Here is a 22,844-nt window from a genome sequence, read left to right as displayed (position 1 = left end):
CAAACAGCCCCCACACAGCCCCAGGACAGCAACAACAACAACAACACAACTAGACCCAACCAAATCATGAGAAAACAAAAAGAGAATTACTTGACACATTGGAAAGAACAAACAAAAAAAACAGAGCAAACTAGAATGCTATTTGGCCCTAAACAGAGAGTACACAGTGGCAGAATACCTGACCACTGTGACTGACCCAAACTTAAGGAAAGCTTTGACTATGTACAGACTCAGTGAGCATAGCCTTGCTATTGAGAAAGGCCGCCGTAGGCAGACCTGGCTCTCAAGAGAAGACAGGCTATGTGCACACTGCCCACAAAATGAGGTGGAAACTGAGCTGCACTTCCTAACCTCCTGCCAAATGTATGACCATATTAGAGACACATATTTCCCTCAGATTACAGCGATCCACAAAGATTTTGAAAAAAAAACCAATTTTGATAAACTCCCTTATCTATTGGGTGAAAAACCACAGTGTGCAATCACAGCAGCAATATTCGTGACCTGTTGCCACAAGAAAAGAGCAACCAGTGAAGAACAACCACCATTGTAAATACAAATCAAATCAAATCAAATGTTATTGGTCACATGCGCTGAATACAACAGGTGCAGACATTACAGTGAAATGCTTACTTACAGCCCTTAACCAACAGTGCATTTATTTTAAACAAAAAAAATAAAAAATAAAACAACAACAAAAAAAAGTGTTGAGAAAAAAAAGAGCAGAAGTAAAATAAAGTAACAGTAGGGAGGCTATATATACAGGGGGGTACCGTTGCAGAGTCAATGTGCGGGGGCACCGGCTAGTTGAGGTAGTTGAGGTAATATGTACATGTGGGTAGAGTTAAAGTGACTATGCATAAATACTTAACAGAGTAGCAGCAGCGTAAAAAGGATGGGGTGGGGGGGCAGTGCAAATAGTCCGGGTAGCCATGATTAGCTGTTCAGGAGTCTTATGGCTTGGGGGTAGAAGCTGTTGAGAAGTATTTTGGACCTAGACTTGGCACTCCGGTACCGCTTGCCGTGCGGTAGCAGAGAGAACAGTCTATGACTAGGGTGGCTGGAGTCTTTGACAATTTTGAGGGCCTTCCTCTGACACCGCCTGGTATAGAGGTCCTGGATGGCAGGAAGCTTTGCCCCAGTGATGTACTGGGCCGTACGCACTACCCTCTGTAGTGCCTTGCGGTCGGAGGCCAAGCAGTTGCCATACCAGGCGGTGATGCAACCAGTCAGGATGCTCTCGATGGTGCAGCTGTAGAATTTTTCCTATTTGTACTTTAACTATTTGCACATTGTTACAACACTGTATATAGACATAATATGATATTTGAAATGTCTTTATTCTTTTGAAACTTCTGAGTGTAATGTTTACTGTTAATATTTATTGTTTATTTCACTTTTGTTTACTATCTACTTCACTTGCTTTGGCAATGTTAACATACGTTTCCCATGCCAATAAAGCCCTTAAATTGAAATTGAAATTGAATTGAGAGAGAGAGAGAGAGAGAGCGAGAGAGAGAGAAAGAGAGAGAGAGAGAGAACACACACTGCCCACAAAATGAGGTGGAAACTGAGCTGCACTTCCTAATCTCCTGCCAAATGTATGACCATATTAGAGACACATATTTCCCTCAGATTACAGCGATCCACAAAGAATTCGAAAACAAACCCAATTTTGATCAACTCCCTTATCTACTGGGTGAAAAACCACAGTGTGCCATCACAGCTGCAAGATTTGTGACCTGTTGCCACAAGAAAAGGGCAACCAGTGAAGAACAAACACCATTGTAAATACAACCCATATTTATGTTTATTTATTTTCCCATTTGTACTTTAACTATTTGCACATTGTTACAACACTGTAAATATACATAATATGACATTTGAAATGTCTTTATTCTTTTGAAACTTCTGAGTGTAATGTTTACTGTTAATATTTATTGTTTATTTCACTTTTGTTTACTATCTACTTCACTTGCTTTGGCAATGTTAACACACGTTTCCCATGCCAATAAAGCCCTTAAATTGAAATTGAATTGAATTGAGAGAGAGAGAGAGATTTGTTGGTTTGGAGAGTGAACGAGAAAAATTCAACTTCAGCATTGTCATGGCAATTTCAATGGTGTGTGTGTGTATGTGCGAGGAGGGGAGGGACATATCTTTCACTTGCCGCCATTTATCAGTCTGCATGATATGCGATCATGATATGGGATCATGCTATGGGAACATGTTATGGGAAAAAATATGTCATGTTGGTTGGGTCGTGTTTGAGGGCTTCTTCATAATGTTTCAGTGCAGTGGGGCATGGAAACGTTGCTCAATTGGTATCAAGGGACCTAATGTTTGCCAGGAAAACATTCCCCACACCATTCTGCTGCAATAGCCCATCGTGACAAGGACTGACGAGTTGTGCGTTCCGAGATGCCATTCTGCACAAGACTATTGTATTGCGCCGCTCTGTGCCAGTTTGTGGCCCGCCTGTTAGCTTGCCCCATTCTCGCCATTCTCCTTCCACCTCTAATCAACAAGCTGTTGTCGCCCACAGGACTGCCGCTGAATAGATGTTTTTTTGTTTGTCACAGTAAAATGCTTGTCAGCAATCAAGTTTTCAAGATATATAAATACAAAAATGCAAAATGCATCATACGGGGATGATTTCTGTATTTTTTAAGTTACATATCTTGAAAACTTGATTGTTGAAAAGCAAAACATTTTGGGACTACATCGACAATGGACTAATGAAACAAATACCAAAATGTAGTTTTTGGGTGGAGTTTTCCTTTAACCCTAACAGCTAGCCTAGCTATCATTAGAGTTAGCCACGTAGCTAACATTAGCGTTAGCCACGTAGCTAACATTAGAGTTAGCCACGTAGCTAACATTAGAGTTAGCCACGTAGCTAACATTAGAGTTAGCCATGTAGCTAACATTAGAGTTAGCCACGTAGCTAACATTAGAGTTAGCCAGGTAGCTAACATTAGAGTTAGCCACGTAGCTAACATTAGCCACAAGAAATTGGAATTCCTAACATATCACACCTTTTTCAATTCGTAACATATTGTACGTTTTGCTAAAAAATTGTAACATATTGTATGTTGTGGTAAAATTGTAACTGGCAACATATCATAAGAAATGGATGATGGTCATCCACAAATCAATACATACCATACAAAACGTAACATATCATACTACCGACCTGTAGCACTGACGTCTGTAGCCATGAAGTGCTTTGAAAGGCTGGTCATGGCTCACATCAACACCATTATCCCAGAAACCCTAGACCCACTCCAATTTGCATACCGCCCCAACAGATCCACAGATGATGCAATCTCTATTGCACTCCACACTGCCCTTTCCCACCTGGACAAGAGGAACACCTACGTGAGAATGCTATTCATTGACTACAGCTCAGCATTCAACACCATAGTGCCCTCAAAGCTCATCACTAAGCTAAGGATCCTGGGACAAAACACCTCCCTCTGCAACTGGATCCTGGACTTCCTGACGGGCCGCCCCCAGGTGGTAAGGGTAGGTAACAACACATCTGCCACACTGATCCTCAACACGGGGGCCCCTCAGGGGTGCGTGCTCAGTCCCCTCTTGTACTCCCTGTTCACCCATGACTGCATGACCAGGCACGACTCCAACACCATCATTAAGCTTGCCGCACAACAGTGGTAGGCCTGATCACCGACAACGATGAGACAGCCTATAGGGAGGAGGTCAGAGACCTGGCCGTGTGGTGCCAGGATAACAACCTCTCCCTCAACGTGACCAAGACAAAGGAGATGAATGTGGACTACAGGGAAAAAAAGAGGACTGAGCACGCCCCCATTCTTATCGACGGGGCTGTAGTGGAACAGGTTGAGAGCTTCAAGTTCCTTGGTGTCCACATCACCAACGAACTATCATGGTCCAAACACACCAAGACAGTCGTGAAGAGGGCACGACAAAGCCTATTCCCCCTCAGGAGACTGAAAAGATTCGGCATGGGTCTTCAGATCCTCAAAACATTATACAGCTGCACCATCGAGAGCATCCTGACTGGTTGCATCACCGCCTGGTATGGCAACTGCTTGGCCTCCGACCGCAAACACTACAGAGGGTAGTGCGTACGGCCCAGTACATCACTGGGGCCAAGCTTCCTGCCATCCAGGACCTCTATACCAGGCGGTGTCAGAGGAAGGCCCTCAAAATTGTCAAAGACTCCAGCCACCCTAGTCATAGACTTTTCTCTCTGCTACCGCATGGCAAGCGGTACCGGAGTGCCAAGTCTAGGTCCAAAAGACTTCTCAATAGCTTCTACCCCCAAGCCATAAGACTCCTGAACAGCTAATCATGGCTACCCAGACTATTTGCACTGCCCCCCCACCCCATCTTTTTACGCTGCTGCTAATCTGTTAATTATTTATGCATAGTCACTAACTCTACCCACATGTACATATTACCTCAACTAGCCGGTGCCCCCGTACATTGACTCTGCACCGGTACCCCCCTGTATATATAGCCTCCCTACTGTTATTTTATTTTACTTATTTTTTCTTTTTTTCTCAACACTTTTTTGTTGTTGTTTTATTTTACTTTTTTATTAAAAATAAATGCACTGTTGGTTAAGGGCTGTAAGTAAGCATTTCACTGTAATGTCTGCACCTGTTGTATTCGGCGCATGTGGCCAATACATTTGATTTGATTTGATTTAACGGACTGACATAGTGATGTTATGTCTGATGCTGGAAATGCCTCAATCGCTAAGCAGTGTACTTCAAAGCAGTGTGCCGATGCAGTTTGTAAGTTGCTCTGGATAAGAGCATCTGCTAAACGATGTAAATGTAAATGTAATGTACGCTTTATCAGAAGCACTTGATCAAGACGTCCAAAGCTTCGTTCCGTCAAACAACCACCTGAATGGTTTGGTATTGGTTTTTATACAAGACAAAAAGGTTAGGCTCCACATGGGCTACCGGGTGTGGGACGTCATCTATAATCATTTGACCAGGAGGTGCCACTAGTGTTCACTGTGTTGGTCAAAGCATCGAGTAATGAATCTATTTTCGACACAATTGGCTGGAAAACCTCAACGCTTCAGGAACCTTCGTTCCCCCCCGCTAGATGTACATACAGAATAATACGAAATGCTCTGAGACCAGGTTTACAATATCAACTTTTGTTCAGCACTGAATGTCTTAATGATATAAATAAATAACTTTTTGATTTTACCTCGCAGATGAATAACTTCCTATATCATTCCGGGGCAGTGTGGTGGGGGGTATAGAGGTCAGAAAACTGAGACCGACTCCCCGTTTACCGATTCGGTTTCTCTCCGGTGCTGCTGCTGCTGCATCCCGGGGGACAATGTGACCCTGTACGGATCACCTTCACTAGCTAGTTGGAAACCATTACGAAGTTAGTCGGTCGACGTGCACGGTTGAGTGAGCTAGCATTTCAAGGGAGCGTCGCCTGCTGCAGCTTGCCACAACAGCGGGAGGTAAGGAAGGGGCGCTGCGGGTTAGCATCAACTAGTCACCGGTATCTGCATTAGCTAGCTAGTTAGCATGACATGATCTCACAATCCTCAATCGATAATGTTGGTGCAACGTTCTCTGGTTTATGAGCTACAGTAGATGGCTTGCTGGTTAGCCCGGGCTAGCTACTGGTGTATTGCATGTAATGAGCCAACTTAGCTACTGGTAGCTACTTTTAATAGCTTGTTAATACATCCGTGCTCTAGTATAGTCAAGTTGCAAGCTAGTGTCAACAAATTAAAGCTAGCAAGCTAATAATTAGCTAGCATGATAAGCTAATCAGCTAACCTTACCAGACTGCAGCACGTCAGTGAAAGTGACTGGCAAGTCTCACTTGGCAGATGGCTAACGACACGCTAACTTAATAACCTGCTAGCTAACTTATTTAGCAACAGGCCACATTTACAAACTTTGATAATATCTGAAGTGCAGTTGCTAGCTAGCTGACTAGTGTAGATGCTAGCATTCCCTCCCAACACCGCACCATGTAAACTGTCTCTCTCTCCGCCAGCTCCATCGAGCCATGCGACAGTGGTGCCTCCCGGCTGCGGCCCCGCGAACCGAACCGATGCCCACAGGGCGCCTCTCACCCCCGCTATCAGGTAGGTTAGGCAGGCTGGCACTGTACATGCCATGGGTCAATAACACATTGTTTTGCAGTCAATGCACATATTCAATCAATGTACAGTTCATCTCTCTGTTACCCAGAAGTAAAAATTATCTCGCGAAAATATGTCATTTCTCTCCACGAGATATTTAATGTACTGTAGACTACATAGCGTTCAACATCATGGCATGAAATATGTTTTTTAGCCCAAGTTATGTTTGTTGTTTTTCCTCATGACACTTCATTTAAAAGCTGTTAGTGTATATTTATTATGACTTTAAATTAGCAATCAGGCAGTGAATCATCAGGCTTTTCCTCAAGACAAATGTGGCAGGGAGAGTGTAGAACAGGGTTCTTCAATTCCGGTCCTGTTTTTCACCCTCTCCTTCTAATCAGGGGCTAATTCAGACCTGGGACACCAGGTGAGTGCAATTAACTACCAGGTAGAAATAATAAACAGAAGTGTTTCGGCCCTCCAGGACCGGAATTGAAGAACCCTGGTGTAGATTAAACAAGTGACATCAGTAAGGGATCATAGCTTTCACCTGGAATCACCTGGTCAGTCTATGTCATGGAAAAAACAGGTGTTCTTAACGTTTTGTATACTCAGTGTATTTGGTACAGTCTACTTCAATCAGTGTAGATAAAGGGGAGGAGACGGGTTAAAGAATGATTTTTAAGCCTTGAGACAATTGAGACATGGATTGTGTGTATGCCATTCAGAGGGTGAATGGGCAAGACAAAAGATTGAAGTGCCTTTGAACGGGGCAGTTCTTGATACAAACCAGGCGCACTGTTTTGTGTCAAGAACTGCAACGCTGTTGGGTTTTTCACGCTCAACAGTTTCCTGTGTGTATCAAGAATGGTCCACCACCCAAAGGACATACAGCCAAATTGACACGTGGGAAGCATAGGAGTCAACATTGGCCAGCATCCATTTTGACACCCGACGAATTGAGGCTGTTCTGAGGAACTCAATATTAGCAAGATCTTCCTGATGTTTGGTATAAACAGTGCCATAGTTGGCCAGACTTTTGAATGACCCATGGTTCCACATGGAGGAGGATGCAGCCTCACACTGACTACAAATCCAGCTGTATTTTTCCTTTGTAAGTGAACTTGACAACAAAGTGCTGCTGATCCAGTATTTTAATGTAATATTGTGGACAAAAGTCATGTGTGTTTTAACCCGTTAGATGTCAGGATGGAGTGTTGTGAGGTGGAGCCACGCTACACCATCGAGCAGATCGACCTCCTCCAGCGCCTCCGTCTCTCAGGGATGACCAAGCCACAGATCGTCCAGGCCTTGGGGTCCCTAGAGCGACTAGACCCCGACCACCGCCCCCCGTACTGCAACGACACCGCCACCGCCACCGCCAACCCCACCACCAACACCACCCCTACCACAGCCTCCGCCCCAGCCCCACCCTCCTCCTCTTCCTCCTCCTCCTCCTCCTCTTCCTCCCTCTCCTTGGCATCCGCCACAACGCAGACCCCCGGGCTGGACGGTGCCTCGCTGTCGCCTAGCAACAGCTACGAGGCCTCTCCCCCGCCGCAGTACCCGCATGGGGTTGGAGTTCAGAAGTCGTTTAGCTATGACATCATGGCGGAGGAGGACTGGGATCTGGAGGAGAAGGTGGAGGAGTACATGAGGTGAGAGGGAGGGAGGTAGTAGTGAAACATGAAGAGAAGGTAGAAGATAAGGAGGGGTATTTGATGTGAACATAGCAGAAGGTAGAAGATAAGGAGGGGTATTTGAGGTGAACATAGCAGAAGGTAGAAGATAAGGAGGGGTATTTGAGGTGAACATAGCAGAAGGTAGAAGATAAGGAGGGGTATTTGAGGTGAACATAGTAGAAGGTAGAAGATAAGGAGGGGTATTTGAGGTGAACATAGCAGAAGGTAGAAGATAAGGAGGGGTATTTGAGGTGAACATAGTAGAAGATAAGGAGGGGTATTTGAGGTGAACATAGTAGAAGATAAGGAGGGGTATTTGAGGTGAACATAGCAGAAAGTAGAAGATCTAGCTCTGAGAGAGGAAGATGATTATATCATCATCAGATAATAACAGCCAGTCCCTGGTGATGCTAGATTATTCTCCTACTGTTAGCCTGACTAATTTGGGTCAGGTGTGTAGGGAGAGACAGATAAAGAGATGACTGCAGCCAGGCTTACATACAGGATCTACAGAAGGCTTTGTCACAGTCTCTGCCAATATGGTGTCTTGTACAAGTGTGTAGACATTCCAGAAACCACAGTCAAATCAATGCAGAGAGAAAGAAAATAGAGAAATAATAGAAAAGTACAGGGGTGCCTAGTCGATGTGCAGGGGTGCCTAGTCGATGTGCAGGGGTGCCTAGTCGATGTGCAGGGGTGCCTAGTCGATGTGCAGGGGTGCCTAGTCCATGTGCAGGGGTGCCTAGTCCATGTGCAGGGGTGCCTAGTCCATGTGCAGGGGTACCTAGTCGATGTGCAGGGGTACCTAGTCGATGTGCAGGGGTGCCTAGTCGATGTGCAGGGGTGCCTAGTCGATGTGCAGGGGTGCCTAGTCGATGTGCAGGGGTACCTAGTCCATGTGCAGGGGTACCTAGTCCATGTGCAGGGGTACCTAGTCCATGTGCAGGGGTACCTAGTCCATGTGCAGGGGTACCTAGTCCATGTGCAGGGGTACCTAGTCCATGTGCAGGGGTATCTAGTCCATGTGCAGGGGTACAAGGTTGCTCTGCTTCTGTGTGTAGGCTGCATTAAATATATCCAGTCAACAAATGGTGAATCTGGAGTCATGTCAGCTAGGCCTATGGCTTCCTCTGCTCGTTTCCAGCTCTCTTTCATCAGCTTTTCTGAAAACATAGGGGAGGCAAAAATCCTATGGTGGAGAATGTACACGTTGTCTGGTTCCACCAGCATATCCACAATACTGTAGATGTAATGAATAATAATATGCCATTTTAGCAGACGCTTTTATCCAAAGCGACTTACAGTCATGCGTGCATACATTTTTGCGTATGGGTGGTCCCCGGGGGGATCGAATGATTTGGATATAAGCAGAGGAAGAATCTTTTGAGATGTACCGAAGTTGTGATGATGATGACTGTTGCTCTAGCCACTGCTAGCCCCACAAACAGGAAGCTAGAAACAGGAAGTATATTGTCTGTTCTTACTCTGTGGTGCCCTGTTGTGCTTTTATAGGAGGGACAGTAACCTGGTGAAGGAGGAGATCAAGACTTTCCTCAACAACCGCAGGATCTCCCAGGCCATCGTGGGACAGGTCACAGGTAATGCGTTCATATATTCTGCTATAGACAGCTTTTTTTTAGTGAACCTGTGATAGTGTGCACTGTTTACATTGTTTTGTATGAATATTACCTGTCTTTCCATGTAGGATATTTTATAACACTCTCATGTGTTCCTACTCACTCTCCTTCTCTTCCCTCCATCTCTGTTTCTCCTCTCCTCTTATTATCTACCTTCCTTTCCTCCTCACTCCTCTCCTCTCCCTAGGATTCAGTCAGTTCTGGTTCCTCTCCCTAGGATTCAGTCAGTTCTATCTCCTCTCCCTAGGTATCAGTCAGTTATGTCTCCTCTCCCTAGGATTCAGTCAGTTCTATCTCCTCTCCCTAGGATTCAGTCAGGTCTGTCTCCTCTCCCTAGGATTCAGTCAGTTGTGTCTCCTCTCCCTAGGTATCAGTCAGTTCTGTCTCCTCTCCCTAGGTATCAGTCAGTTCTGTCTCCTCTCCCTAGGATTCAGTCAGTTCTGTCTCCTCTCCCTAGGATTCAGTCAGTTCTGTCTCCTCTCCCTAGGATTCAGTCAGTTCTGTCTCCTCTCCCTAGGTATCAGTCAGTTCTGTCTCCCCTCCCTAGGATTCAGTCAGTTCTGTCTCCTCTCCCTAGGATTCAGTCAGTTCTGTCTCCTCTCCCTAGGATTCAGTCAGTTCTGTCTCCTCTCCCTAGGTATCAGTCAGTTCTGGTTCCTCTCCCTAGGATTCAGTCAGATTTACAGTGCCTTCAGAAAGTATTCATACACCTTGACTTATTCCACATTTTGTTGTTAGAGCCTGCATTCAAAATGGGTTAAATACACACTACCAGTCAAAAGTTTGGACACACCTACTCATTCAAGGGTTTTTCTTTATTTTTACTATTTTTTACATTTTAGAATAATAGTGATGACATCAACACTTTGCAATAACACATATGGAATCATGTAGTAACCAAAAAAGTGTTAAACAAATCAAAATATATTTGAGATTCTTCAAAGTAGCCACCCTTTGCCTTGATGACAGCTTTGCACACTCTTGGCATTCTCTCAACCAGACTTCATTAGGTAGTCACCTGGAATGCATTTCCATTAACAGGTGTGCCTTCTTAAAAGTTAATTTGTGGAATTTCTTTCCTTAATGCGTTTGAGCCAATCAGTTGTGTTGTGACAAGGTAGGGGGGTATACAGAAGATAGCCCTATTTGGTAAAAGACCAAGTCCATATTATGGCAAGAACAGCTCAAATAAGTAAATTGTGAGCTCTGTAGCTCAATTGGTAGAGCATGGCGCTTGTAACGCCAGGGTAGTGGGTTCGATCCCCGGGACCACCCATACGTAAAAATGTTTGCACACATGACTGTAAGTTGCTTTGGATAAAAGCGTCTGCTAAATGGCTTATTATTATTATATTATTATAGAAACGACAGTCCATCATTACTTTAAGACATGAAGGTCAGTCAATACGGAACATTTCAAGAACTTTTAAAGTTTCTTCAAGTGCAGTCGCATAAACCATAAAGCGCTATGATGAAACTGGCTCTCATGAGGACCGCCACAGGAATGGAAGACCCGGAGTTACCTCTGCTGCAGAGGATAAGTTCATTAGAGTTACCAGCCTCAGAAATTGCAGCCCAAATAAATGCTTCACAGAGTTCAAGTAACAGACACAACTCAACATCAACTGTTCAGAGGAGACTGTGTGAATCAGGCCTTCATTGTCGAATTGCTGCAAAGAAACCACTACTAAAGGACACCAATAATAAGAAGAGACTTGCTTGGGCCAAGAAACACGAGTAATGGACATTAGACCGGTGGAAATGTGTCCTTTGGTCTGGAGTCCAAATGTGAGATTTTTGGTTCCAACCGCCGTGTCTTCGTGAGACGCGTTGTGGGTGAACGGATGATCACTGCATGTGTATTTCCCACCGTAAAGCATGGAGGAGGAGGTGTTATGGTGTGGAGGTGCTTTGCTGGTGACACTCTGTGATTTATTTAGAATTAAAGGCACACTTAACCAGCATGGCTACCACAGCATTCTGCAGTGATATGCCATCCCATCTGGTTTGGGTTTAGTGGGACTATCATTTGTTTTTCAACAGGACAATGACCCAACACACCTCCAGTCTGTGAAAGGGCTATTTGACCAAGAAGGAGAGTGATGGTGCTGCATCAGGTGACCTGGCCTCCACAATCCCCCGACCTCAACCCAATTGAGATGGTTTGGGATGAGTCGGAGGGCAGAGTGAAGGAAAAGCAGCCAACAAGTGCTCAGCATATGTGGGAACTCTTTCAAGATTGTTGGAAAAGCATTCCAGGTGAAGCTGGTTGAGAGAATGCCAAGAGTGTGCAAAGCTGTCATCAAGGCAAAGGGTGGCTACTTTGAAGAATCTCAAATATAAAATATATTTAGATTTGTTTAACACTTTTTTTGGTTACTACATGATTCCAGATGTGTTATTTCATAGTTTTGATGTCTTCACTATTATTCTACAACGTAAAAACATTAAAACAATTAATAAAAACCCTTGAATGAGTATGTGGTCCAAACTTTTGACTGGTACTGTTTATATATGTTCAACCATCTACACACAATACCCCATCATGAAAACAACATGTTCTTAGACATTTTTGAACTTAGACATGTATTGAAAATTAAATACAGAAATATTTTGTAGAAGCACCTTTGGTAGCGATTACAGCTGTGAGTCTTCCTGCGTAAGTCTCTAAGAACTTTCCACAACTGGATTATGCAACATTTGCCCATTTATTATTTTCAAAATTCTTCAAGCTCTGTCAAATTGGTTGTTGATCATTGATAGACAACCATTTTCAGGTCTTGCTATAGATTTTCAAGTAGATTTAGGTCAAAACTGTTACTCGGCCATTCAGGAACATTCACTATCTTCCTGGTAAGCAACTCCAGTGTAGATTTGGCCTTGTGTTTTAGGTTATTGTCCCGCTGAAAGGTTAATTAATCTCCCAGTGACTGAACCAGGTTTTCCTCTAGGACTTTGCCTGTGCTTAGCTCCATTCCGGTTAATTTTTTATCCTGAAAAACTCCCCTGTCCTTAATGATTACAAGCATACCCATAACATGATGCAGCCACCATTATGCTTGAAAATATAGAGGTTCGCAGTAATGTGTTGTGTTGGATTTGCCCCAAGCATAACACTTTGTATTCAGGACATAAAGTTAATTCCTTTGCCACATTTTTTGCAGTATTACTTTAGTGCCTTGTTGCAAACAGGATGCATGTTTTGGAATATTTGTATTCTGTACAGGCTTTCTTCTTTTCACTCTGTCATTTAGGTTAGTATTGTTGAGTAACTACAATGTTGTTGATCCATCCTCAGTTTTCTCCTATCACATCCATTAACCTCTGTAACTGTTTTAAAGTCACCATTGGCCTCATGGTGAAATCCCTAATTGGTTTCCTTCCTCTGAGGCAACTGAGTTAGGAAGGACGCCTGTATCTCTGTAGTGACTGGGTGTATTGATACACCATCCAAAGTGTAATTTTATAACTTCACCATGCTCAAAGGGATATTCAATGTCTACCGATAGTTACCCTTCTTTGAGAGTCATTGGAAAACCTCCCTGGTCTTTGTGGTTGAATCTGTGTTTGAAATTCACTGCTCGACTGAGGGACCTTACAATTATCTGTAGTTGTGGGGTACAGAGATGAGGTAGTCATTCTAAAATAATATTAAACACTATGTGATTCCATGCAACCTATGTGACTTGTTAAGCAAATTTTTACTCCTGAACTTATTTAGATTTTTTTTCTCAAATTTATTGAAAATGAAATGCAGAAATATCTCATTTACATACATTTTCACACCCCTTTGCTATTACGTTCCAAATTCAGCGCAGGTGCACCCAATGTCCTTCAATCATCCTTGAGATGTCGCTACAACTTGAATGGAGTCCACCTGTGGCCAATTCAATTGTTTGCACATGATTTTGAAAGAATCACACTGGTCTATATAAGGTCCCAAAGTTGACAGTGAGAGCAGAAACTATACCATGAAGTCCAACGAACTGGCCGTCGATCTCCGAGAGAATTGTGATGAGGCATATATCTGGGTATAAAACAATTTCTAGTGTTAACATTTTCCAAGAGCACAGTGGTCTCCATTATGTAACAAATATGGGACTACCCAGACTCTGCCTAGAGCTGGCCGTCTGACCAAACTGAGCAACCGGGCAAGAAGGACCTTGGTCAGGGAGGTGCCCAAGAACCCAGTGACCACTCAGACAGAACTACAGAGTTCCTTGGCTGAGATGGGAGAACCTGCCAGAAGGACAACAGTCTCTACAGCACTTCACCAATCTGGGCTTTATGGGAGAGTGGCCAGATGGAAGCCACTCCTGAGAAAAATGGCTGGAGTTTGCAAAAAGCCACGTGAAAGATTCGGAGAGCACGAGGCAAAATATGATGTGGTCTGATGAGACAAAAATAGAACTCTTTGGCCTGAATGCAAAGTGCTATGTCTGGAGAAAACCAGGCACAGCTCATCACCCGTCTAACACCATCCTTACCGCGACCGGGAGACCCATGGGTGGCGCACAATTGGTCCAGCGTCATCCAAGGTAGGGGAGGGTTTGGCCGGCAGGGATGTGGGTTCGTTTCCCACAGGGGGCCAGTATGAAAAAAAACAAAAAACAAAACATGTATGCATTCACTAACTGTAAGTAGCTCTGGATAAGAGCGTCTGCTAAATGACAAAAATGTCAATGCATGGTGGTGGCAGCATCATGCTATGGGGATTTTGTTCAGCGGCAGGGACTGGGAGACTGGTAAGGATGGAGGGAACAGTGAATGGGACCAAATACAGGCAAATACATGATGAGAACATGCTTCAGAGTGCAAACAACCTTAGACTGGGAGTGCAGATTTATGTTCCAACAGGATAATGACCCCAAGCAACGCTGGGATGGCTTCAGAACAAGAATGTGAAAGTCCTTGAGTGGGCCAGCCAAAGCCCAGATTTGAATCCCATTGAATCTATGGAAAGACTTGAAGATTGCTGTTCACAGCCTCTCCCCATCTAATTTAACAGAGCTTGAGATAATCTGCAAGGAAGAATGGGAGAAAATCCTCAAATCCAGATGTGTAAAACTAATACAGACATACCCAAGATGACTCAAAGCTGTAATCGCTGCCAACGGTGCTTCTACAAAGTATTGACTCAGGGGTGTGAATACTTATGTAAATGAGATTGTTTTTTATTTTTAATACATTAGCAAACATTTCTAAAACCATGTTTTCACTTTGTCATTATGGGGTATTGTGTGTAGATGGATGAGATTTAAAAAAAATCCATTTTGAATTCAGGTTGTAACACAACAAAATGTGGAGTAAGTCCAGGGGTATGAATACTTTCTGAAGGCATTCGGAAAGTATTCAGACCCCTTGACTTTTTCCAAAGTGTTACGTTACAGCCTTATTCTAAAATTGATTAAATCGTTTTTTTTATTTTTTCTCATTAATCTACACACACTACCCCATAATGACAAGGCAAAAACAGTTTTTTTGAGATTTTTGCAAATGTATATATAAAAAATATATATATATCACATAAAAATATATATATATCACATTTACATATGTTTCCAGACCCTTTACTCAGTACTTTGTTGAAGCACCTTTGGCAGCGATTACAGCCTCGAGTCTTCTTGGGTATGACGCTGCAAGCTTGGCACACCTGTACTTTGGGAGTTTCTCCCATTCTTCTCTGCAGATTGTGGACTACAGGAAAAAGAAGAGGACCGAGCACGCCCCCATTCTCATCGATGGGGCTGGAGTGGATCAGGTTGAGAGCTTCAAGTTCCTTGGTGTCCACATCACCAACAAACTAACGTGGTCCAAGCACACCAAGACAGTCGTGAAGAGGGCATGACAAAACCTATTCCCCCCTGAGGAGACTGAAAAGATTTGGCATTGGTCCTCAGATCCTCAAAAGGTTCTACAGCTGCACCATCGAGAGCATCACTGCCTGGTATGGCAACTGCTCGGCCACCGACTGCAAGGCACTACAGAGGGTAGTGCGTACGGCCCAGTACATCATTGGGGCCAAGCTTCCTGCCATCCAGACCTCTATACCAGGCGGTGTCAGAGGAAGGCCCTCAAAATTGTCAAAGACTCAAGCCACCTAGTCATAGACTGTTCTCTCTGCTACCGCACGGCAAGCGGTACCGGAGCGCCAAGTCAAGGTCCAAGAGGCTTCTAAACAGCTTCAACCCCCAAGCCATAAGACTCCTGAACATCTAATCAAATGGCTACCCAGACTATTTGCATTTACGCTGCTGCTACTCTCTGTTATCTAAGTATTTATGCATAGTCACTTTAATAACTCTACCTACATGTACATATTGCGTCAATTACCTCGACTAACCGGTGCCCCCGCACATTGACTCGGTACCGGTACCCCCTGTATATAGCCTCGCTACTGTTATTTCACATTGACTCTGTACCGGTACCCCCTGTATATAGCCTCCCTACTGTTATTTTTACTGCTGCTCTAATTTTTTAAAACTTTTATTTCGTATTATTTTATTGTGTGTGTGTGTGTATATATATATATATATATATATATATATATATATATATATATATATATATATATATATATATATAATTATTATTTTTTGGGGGGGTATTCTTTCTTAAAACTGCATTGTTGGTTAAGGCTTGTAATTAAGCATTTCACTGTAAGGTCTACACCTGTTGTATTCGGCGTATGTGACAAATAACCTTTGATTTGATCCTCTCAAGCTCTGTCAGGTTGGATGCACAGCTATTTTCAGGTCTCTCCAGAGATGTTCGATCGGGTTCAAGTCTGGGCTCTGGCTGGGTCACTCAAAGGACATTCAGAGACTTGTCCCAAAGCCACTCCTGCGTTGTCTTGGCTGTGAGCTTAGGGTCATTGTCCTGTTGGAAGGTGAACCTTCGCCCCAGTCTGAGGTCCTGAGCGCTCTGGAGCAGGTTTTCATCAAGGATCTCTCTGTACTTTGCTCCGTTCATCTTTCTTTCGATCCTGACTAGTCTCCCAGTCCCTGCCGTTGAAAAACATCCCCACAGCATGATGCTGCCACCATGCTTCAACGTAGGGATGGTGCCAGGTTTCCTCCAGACATGACGCTTGGCATTCAGGCCAAAGAGTTCAATCTTGGTTTCATCAGACCAGAGAATCTTATTTCTCATGGTTTGTCCTTTTGGTGCCTTTTTTGCAAACTCCAAGCGGGCTGTCATGTGCCTTTTACTGAGGAGTGGCTTCCGTCTGGCCACTCCTTCTGGAAGCTTCTCCCATCTCCACAGAGAAACTCTAGACCTCTGTCAGAGTGACCACCGGGTTCTTGGTCACCTCCCTGACCAAGTTGGCCCTTCTCCCCTGATTGCTCAGTTTGGCCGGGCGGCCAGCTCTAGGAAGAGTCTTGGTGGTTCCAAACTTCTTCCATTTAAGAAATGTGTTCTTGGGGACCTTCAGACCCTTTGCAGAAATGTTTGTTGGTTCCCTTTCCCAGATCTGTGCCTCGATACAATCCTTTCTCGAAGGTCTATGGACAATTCCTTCGACCTCATGCATTGGTTTTTGCTCTGACATGCACTATCAACTGTGAGACCTTATATAGACAGGTGTGTGCCTTTCCAAATCATATCCAATCAATTGAATTTTCCACAAGTGGACACCAGTGAAGTTGTAGAAATATCTCAAGGATGATCAATGGAAACAGGAGCACCTGCGCTCAATTTCGAGTCTCATAGCAAAGGGTCTGAATAATTATCTAAATAAGGTATTTCTGTTTTATATTTTTCATAAATGTGCAAAAAAAATCTAAACCTGTTTTCGCTTTGTCATTATGGGGTATTGTGTGTAGATTGATGAATTAAAAAAACAATTTAATCCATTTTAGAATAAAGCTGTAGCGTAACAAAAATGTTGAAAAAGTCAAGGGGTCTGAATACTTTCTGAATGCACTGTATATCCTCTCCCTAGGTATCAGTCAGAGTTATATCTCCCAGTGGTTGCTGCAGCAGGGCTTGGAGATGAGCGACTCCAAACGCAGAGCCTTCTACCGCTGGTACCTGCTGGAGAGGAACAACCCAGGTGAGAACCAGTGTAAGACGGGGGAGGAAGCGTTTAATGTTGACTCCATTCTGCTGCTTGTTGTTGCCACCTTTCCCTCTGTCCTTCCTCTGTCCATCCTCTAATCCTGCATTGTGAATCTACACACACACACATCGTTCTGGTTCTAGAGAGTTCAGTAAAGGAATGAGATCAGGAGACAGATAGCCATGACTGAGAGAACATATACAGTAGGATTTTTTTTTTTAAACATAAAGGCCAGTTTATACTTAGTCTAACGACATGTCTGTAGACAATTTAGAATGCGACGTGTCGCTGGTCAAAACAACATTTAATTTATGCTCCGGTGGAAAGTCTGTAGATCGTCGCTTCGACTTCCAGTTTCCTTGTCACACAGACATGGGGAAAAAAGCTTGTTGTCGTGGTTGCCGGACTGCCATAGCAACCATACCAAATCCTCCTGTGACAAGATGATGCAGGAGTTCCGACTTTTTCAGAATTACCTTAATTTTATTTAGTCACAATGTGGAAGTAGGCTATTTTCTGTAAGCTCGCCATTACCTAGGAATTAATTATGTTGTTGTGGGTTTATTTTCCAGTAATAATGAATAAAAAGTAGCTAAAGTTGAGACTTTGTCAGCTATACTCTGGTCATTATTTGAACTGGCTAGCCAGCTAGCTGGCTACAGTGCCTTCAGAAAGTATTCATACACCTTTACTTATTGTTGTTGCATTACTCTTATTACTATTACACTATTGCATGTACTCATTTTTGTTGCATTACAGCCTGAATTCAAAATTGATTAAATAGGTGTTTTTTTCACCAATTTACACACAATACCCCATAATAAGTGAAAACCACTCCTGAGTGGCGCAGTGGTCTAAGGCACTGCATCGCAGTGCTAACTGTGCCACTAGAGATCCTGGTTCGAATCCAGGCTCTGTCGCAGCCGGCAGCGACCGGGAGACTCATGGGCGGCGCACAATTGGCCCAGCGTCGTCCAGGGTAGGGGAGGGAATGGCCGGCAGGGATATAGCTCAGTTGATAGAGCATGGCGTTTGCAACGCCAGGGTTGTGGGATCGATTCCCACGGGGGGCCAGTATAATTATTTTTTTTTTAAATTATTCACTAACTGTAAGTCGCTCTGGATAAGAGCGTCTGCTAAATGACTAAAATGTAAATGTAAATGTAAACATGTTTTTAGTAATTTATGAAAAATATAAACAGTAATATACTGGGTCTTGATCAGGTAAGTATTCAACCCCCTGAGTCAATACATGTAAGAATCGCCTTTGGTAGCGATTACAGCTGTGAGTCTTTCTGGGTAAGTCTCTAAGAACTTTCCACAACTGGATTATGCAACATTTGCCCATTTTATTATTTTCAACATTCTTCAAGCTCTGTCAAATTGTTTGTTGATCATTGCTAGACAACCATTTTCAGGTCTTGCTATAGATTTTCAAGTAGATTTAGGTCAAAACTGTTACTTGGCCATTCAGGAACATTCACTGTGTTCTTGGTAAGTAACTCCAGTGTAGATTTGGCTTTGTGTTTGAGGTTATTGTCCTGCTGAAAGGTTAATTAATCTCCCAGTGACTGGTGGAAAGCAGACTGAAGCTGATGCAGCCATCACTATGCTTGAAAATATGGAGAGTGGTACTCAGTAATGTATTGGATTTGCCCCAAACATAACACTTTGTATTAAGGCCAAAAAGTTAATTGCTTTGCCTCATTTTTTGCAGGATTCCTTTAGTGCCTTGTTACAAACAGGATGCATGTTTAGGAGAAGAAATGAATTCTGTACAGACTTCCTTCTTTTTACTCTGTCAATTCGGTTAGTATTGTGAAGTAACTACAATGTTGATCCATCCTCAGTTTTTCTCCTATCACAGACATTAAACTCTGTACCGTAGCTTGCAAAAGTATTCACCCCCCTTGGCATTTTTCCCAATTTTGTTGCCTTACAACCTGGAATTAAAATGGATTTTTGGGGGATTTGTTTCATTTGATTTACACAACACGCCTACCACTTTGAAGATGCAAAATATTTTTTATTGTGAAACAAACAAGAAATAAGACAAAAAACATAACTATTCACCCCCCCCCAAAGTCAATACTTTGTAGAGCCACCTTTTGCAGCAATTACAGCTGCAAGTCTCTTGGGGTATGTCTCTATAAGCTTGGCACATTTAGCCACTGGGATTTTTGCCCATTCTTCAAGGCAAAACTGCTCCAGCTCTTTCAAGTTGAATGGTTCCGCTGGTGTACAGCAATCTTTAAGTCATACCACAGATTCTCATTTGGATTGAGGTCTCGGCTTTGACTAGGCTATTCCAAGAAATCTAAATGTTTCTCCTTAAACCACTCAAGTGTTGCTTTAGCGGTATGCTTAGGGTCATTGTCCTGCTGGAAGGTGAACCTCCGTCCCAGTCTTACAATATCTGGAAGACTGAAACAGGTTTCCCTCAAGAATTTCCCTGTATTTAGCCTCCTCCATCATTCCTTCAATTCTGACCAGTTTCCCAGTCCCTGCCGATGAGAACATCCCCACATTATGATGCTGCCACCACCATGCTTCACTGTGGGGATGGTGTTCTCGGGGTGATGAGAGGTGTTGGGTTTGCGCCAGACATAGTGTTTTCCTTGATGGCCAAAAAACTACATTTTATCCTCATCTGACCAGTGTACCTTCTTCCAAATGTTTGGGGAGTCTCCCACATGCCTTTTGGCGAACACCAAACGTGTTTGCTTATTTATTTATTAAAGCAATGGCTTTTTTCTGGCCACTCTTCCGTAAAGCCCAGCTCTGTGGAGTGTACGGCTTAAAGTGGTCCTATGGACAGATACTCCAATCTCCGCTGTAGAGCTTTGATGCTCCTTCAGGGGTATCTTTGGTCTTTTTGTTGCCTCTCTGATTAATGCCCTCCTTGCCTGGTCCGTGAGTTTTGGTGGGTGGTCCTCTCTTGGCAGGTTTGTTGTGGTGCCATATTCTTTCAATTTTTTTATAATGGATTTAATGGTGCTCCGTGGGATGTTCAAAGTTTCTGATATTTCTTTATAACCCAACCCTGATCTCCACAACTTTGTCCCTGACCTGTTTGGAGAGCTCTTTGGTCTTCATGGTGCCGCTTGCTTGGTTGTGCCCCTTGTTTAGTGGTGTTGCAGACTCTGGGGCCTTTCAGAACAGGTGTATATATATGTATACTGAGATCATGTGACAGATCATGTGACACTTAGATTGCATACAGGTGGACTTTATTTAACTAATTATGTGACTTCTGAAGGCAATTGGGTTGCACCAGATCTTATTTAGGTGCTTCATAGCAAAGGGGGTGAATACATACAGTTGAAGTCGGAAGTTTACATACACTTAGGTTGGAGTCATTAAAACTCGTTTTTCAACCACTCCACAAATTTCTTGTTAACAAACTATAGTTTTGGCAAGTCGGTTAGGGCATCTACTTTGTGCATGACACAAGTAATTTTTCCAACAATTGTTTACAGACAGATTATTTCACTTATAATTCACTGTATCACAATTCCAGTGGGTCAGAAGTTTACATACACAAAGTTCACCGTGCCTTTTAAACAGCTTGGAAAATTCCAGAAAATGATGTCATGGCTTTAGAAGCTTCTGATAGGCTAATTGACATCATTTGAGTCAATTGGAGGTGTACCAGTGGATGTATTTCAAGGCCTACCTTCAAACTCAGTGCCTCTTTGCTTGACATCATGGGAAAATCAAAATAAATCAGCCAATACTTCAGAAAAAAATTGTAGACCTCCACAAGTCTGGTTTATCCTTGGGAGCAATTTCCAAACGCCTGAAGGTACCACGCTCATCTGTACAAACAATAGTATGCAAGTATAAACACCATGGGACCACGCAGCTGTCATACCGCTCAGGAAGGAGTCGCATTCTGTCTCCTAGAGATGGACTTACTTTGGTGCGAAAAAGTGCAAATCAATCCCAGAACAACAGCAAAGGACCTTGTGAAGATGCTGGAGGAAACGGGTACAAAAGTATCTATATCCACAGTAAAACGAGTCCTATATCGACATAACCTGAAAGGCCGCTCGGCAAGGAAGAAGCCACTGCTCCAAAACCGCCATAAAAAAGCCAGACTACGGTTTGCAACTGCACATGGGGACAAATATTGTACCTTTTGGAGAAATGTCCTCTGGTCTGATGAAACAAAAATGGAACTGTTTGGCCATAATGACCATCGTTATGTTTGGAGGAAAAAGGGGATGGCTTGCAAGCTGAAGAACACCATCCCAACCATGAAGCACGGAGGTGGCAGCATCATGCTGTGGGTGTGCTTTGCTGCAGGAGGGACTGGTGCACTTCACAAAATAGATGGCGTCCTGAGGAAGGAAAATTATGTGGTTATATTGAAGCAACATCTCAAGACATCAGTCAGGAAGTTAAAGCTTGGTCGCAAATAGGTCTTCCAAATGGACAATGACCCCAAGCATACTTCCAAAGTTGTGGGAAAATGGCTTAAGGACAACAAAGTCAAGGTATTGGAGTGGCCATCACAAAGCCCTGACCTCAATCCTATAGAACATTTGTGGGCAGAACTGAACAAGTGTGTGCGAGCAAGTAGGGCTACAAACCTGACTCAGTTACACCAGCTCTGTCAGGAGGAATGGGCCAAAATGCACCCAACTTATTGTGGGAAGCTTGTGGAAGGCTACCCAAAACATTTGACCCAAGTTAAACAATTTAAAGGCAATGCTACCAAATACTAATTGAGTGTATGTAAACTTCTGACCCACTGGGAATGTGATGAAAGGAATAAAAGCTGAAATAAATCATTCTCGCCACTATTATTCTGACATTTCACATTCTTAAAATAAAGTGGTGATCCTAATTGACCTGAGACAGGGAATTTTTACTAGGATTAAATGTCAGGAATTGTGAAAAACTGAGTTTAAATGTATTTGGCTAAGGTGTATGTAATTGTCCGACTTCAACTGTATGCACGCACCACTTTTCCGTTATTAACTTTTTAGAATTTTTTGAAACAAGTTATTTTTTTCATTTCACTTCACCAATTTGGACTACGTTGTGTATGTCCATTTTAAATGAAATCCAAATAAAAATCCATTTAAATTACAGGTTGTTTTGCCACAAAATAGGAAAAACGCCAAGTGGGATGAATACTTTTGCAAGGCACTGTAACTGTTTTTAAAGTCACCATTGGCCTCATGGTGAAATCCCTGAGTGGTTTCCTTCTTCTCCGGCAACTGAGTTAGGAAGAACACCTGTGTCTTTGTAGTGACTGGGTGTATTGATACACCATCCAAAATGTAATTAATAACTTCACCATGCTTAAAGGGATATTTAATGTCTGCCCT

At 43.2% G+C, this 22,844-nt stretch overlaps 1 protein-coding gene across 3 annotated transcripts in view; it reads left to right on the top strand.

Moving 5' to 3' along the window:
* Window positions 1-5,034: 5,034 nt before the first annotated feature.
* LOC311122683 (homeobox-containing protein 1-like) overlaps window positions 5,035-22,844 on the top strand; it is a 33,041-nt gene continuing 15,231 nt past the window's right edge. Inside the window, exons 1-5 of one of the 3 annotated variants that reach the window (XM_084197016.1) lie at window positions 5,035-5,485; window positions 6,034-6,124; window positions 7,326-7,782; window positions 9,319-9,404; window positions 17,389-17,499. In XM_084197016.1, the coding sequence (XP_084053142.1) occupies window positions 6,046-6,124; window positions 7,326-7,782; window positions 9,319-9,404; window positions 17,389-17,499 (733 nt within the window). In that variant the 5' untranslated portion in view covers window positions 5,035-5,485; window positions 6,034-6,045. The remainder of the gene's footprint in view (window positions 5,486-6,033; window positions 6,125-7,325; window positions 7,783-9,318; window positions 9,405-17,388; window positions 17,500-22,844) is intronic. The other 2 variants (XR_014612481.1, XR_014612482.1) reach the window with 2 other exon arrangements.

The sequence above is a fragment of the Coregonus lavaretus genome, assembly GCF_964263955.1.
Source record: "Coregonus lavaretus genome assembly, contig: HAP1_SCAFFOLD_1706, whole genome shotgun sequence".
In the NCBI taxonomy this organism is placed as follows: domain Eukaryota; kingdom Metazoa; phylum Chordata; class Actinopteri; order Salmoniformes; family Salmonidae; genus Coregonus; species Coregonus lavaretus.
This window is presented reverse-complemented; position numbering and strand designations above follow the sequence as displayed.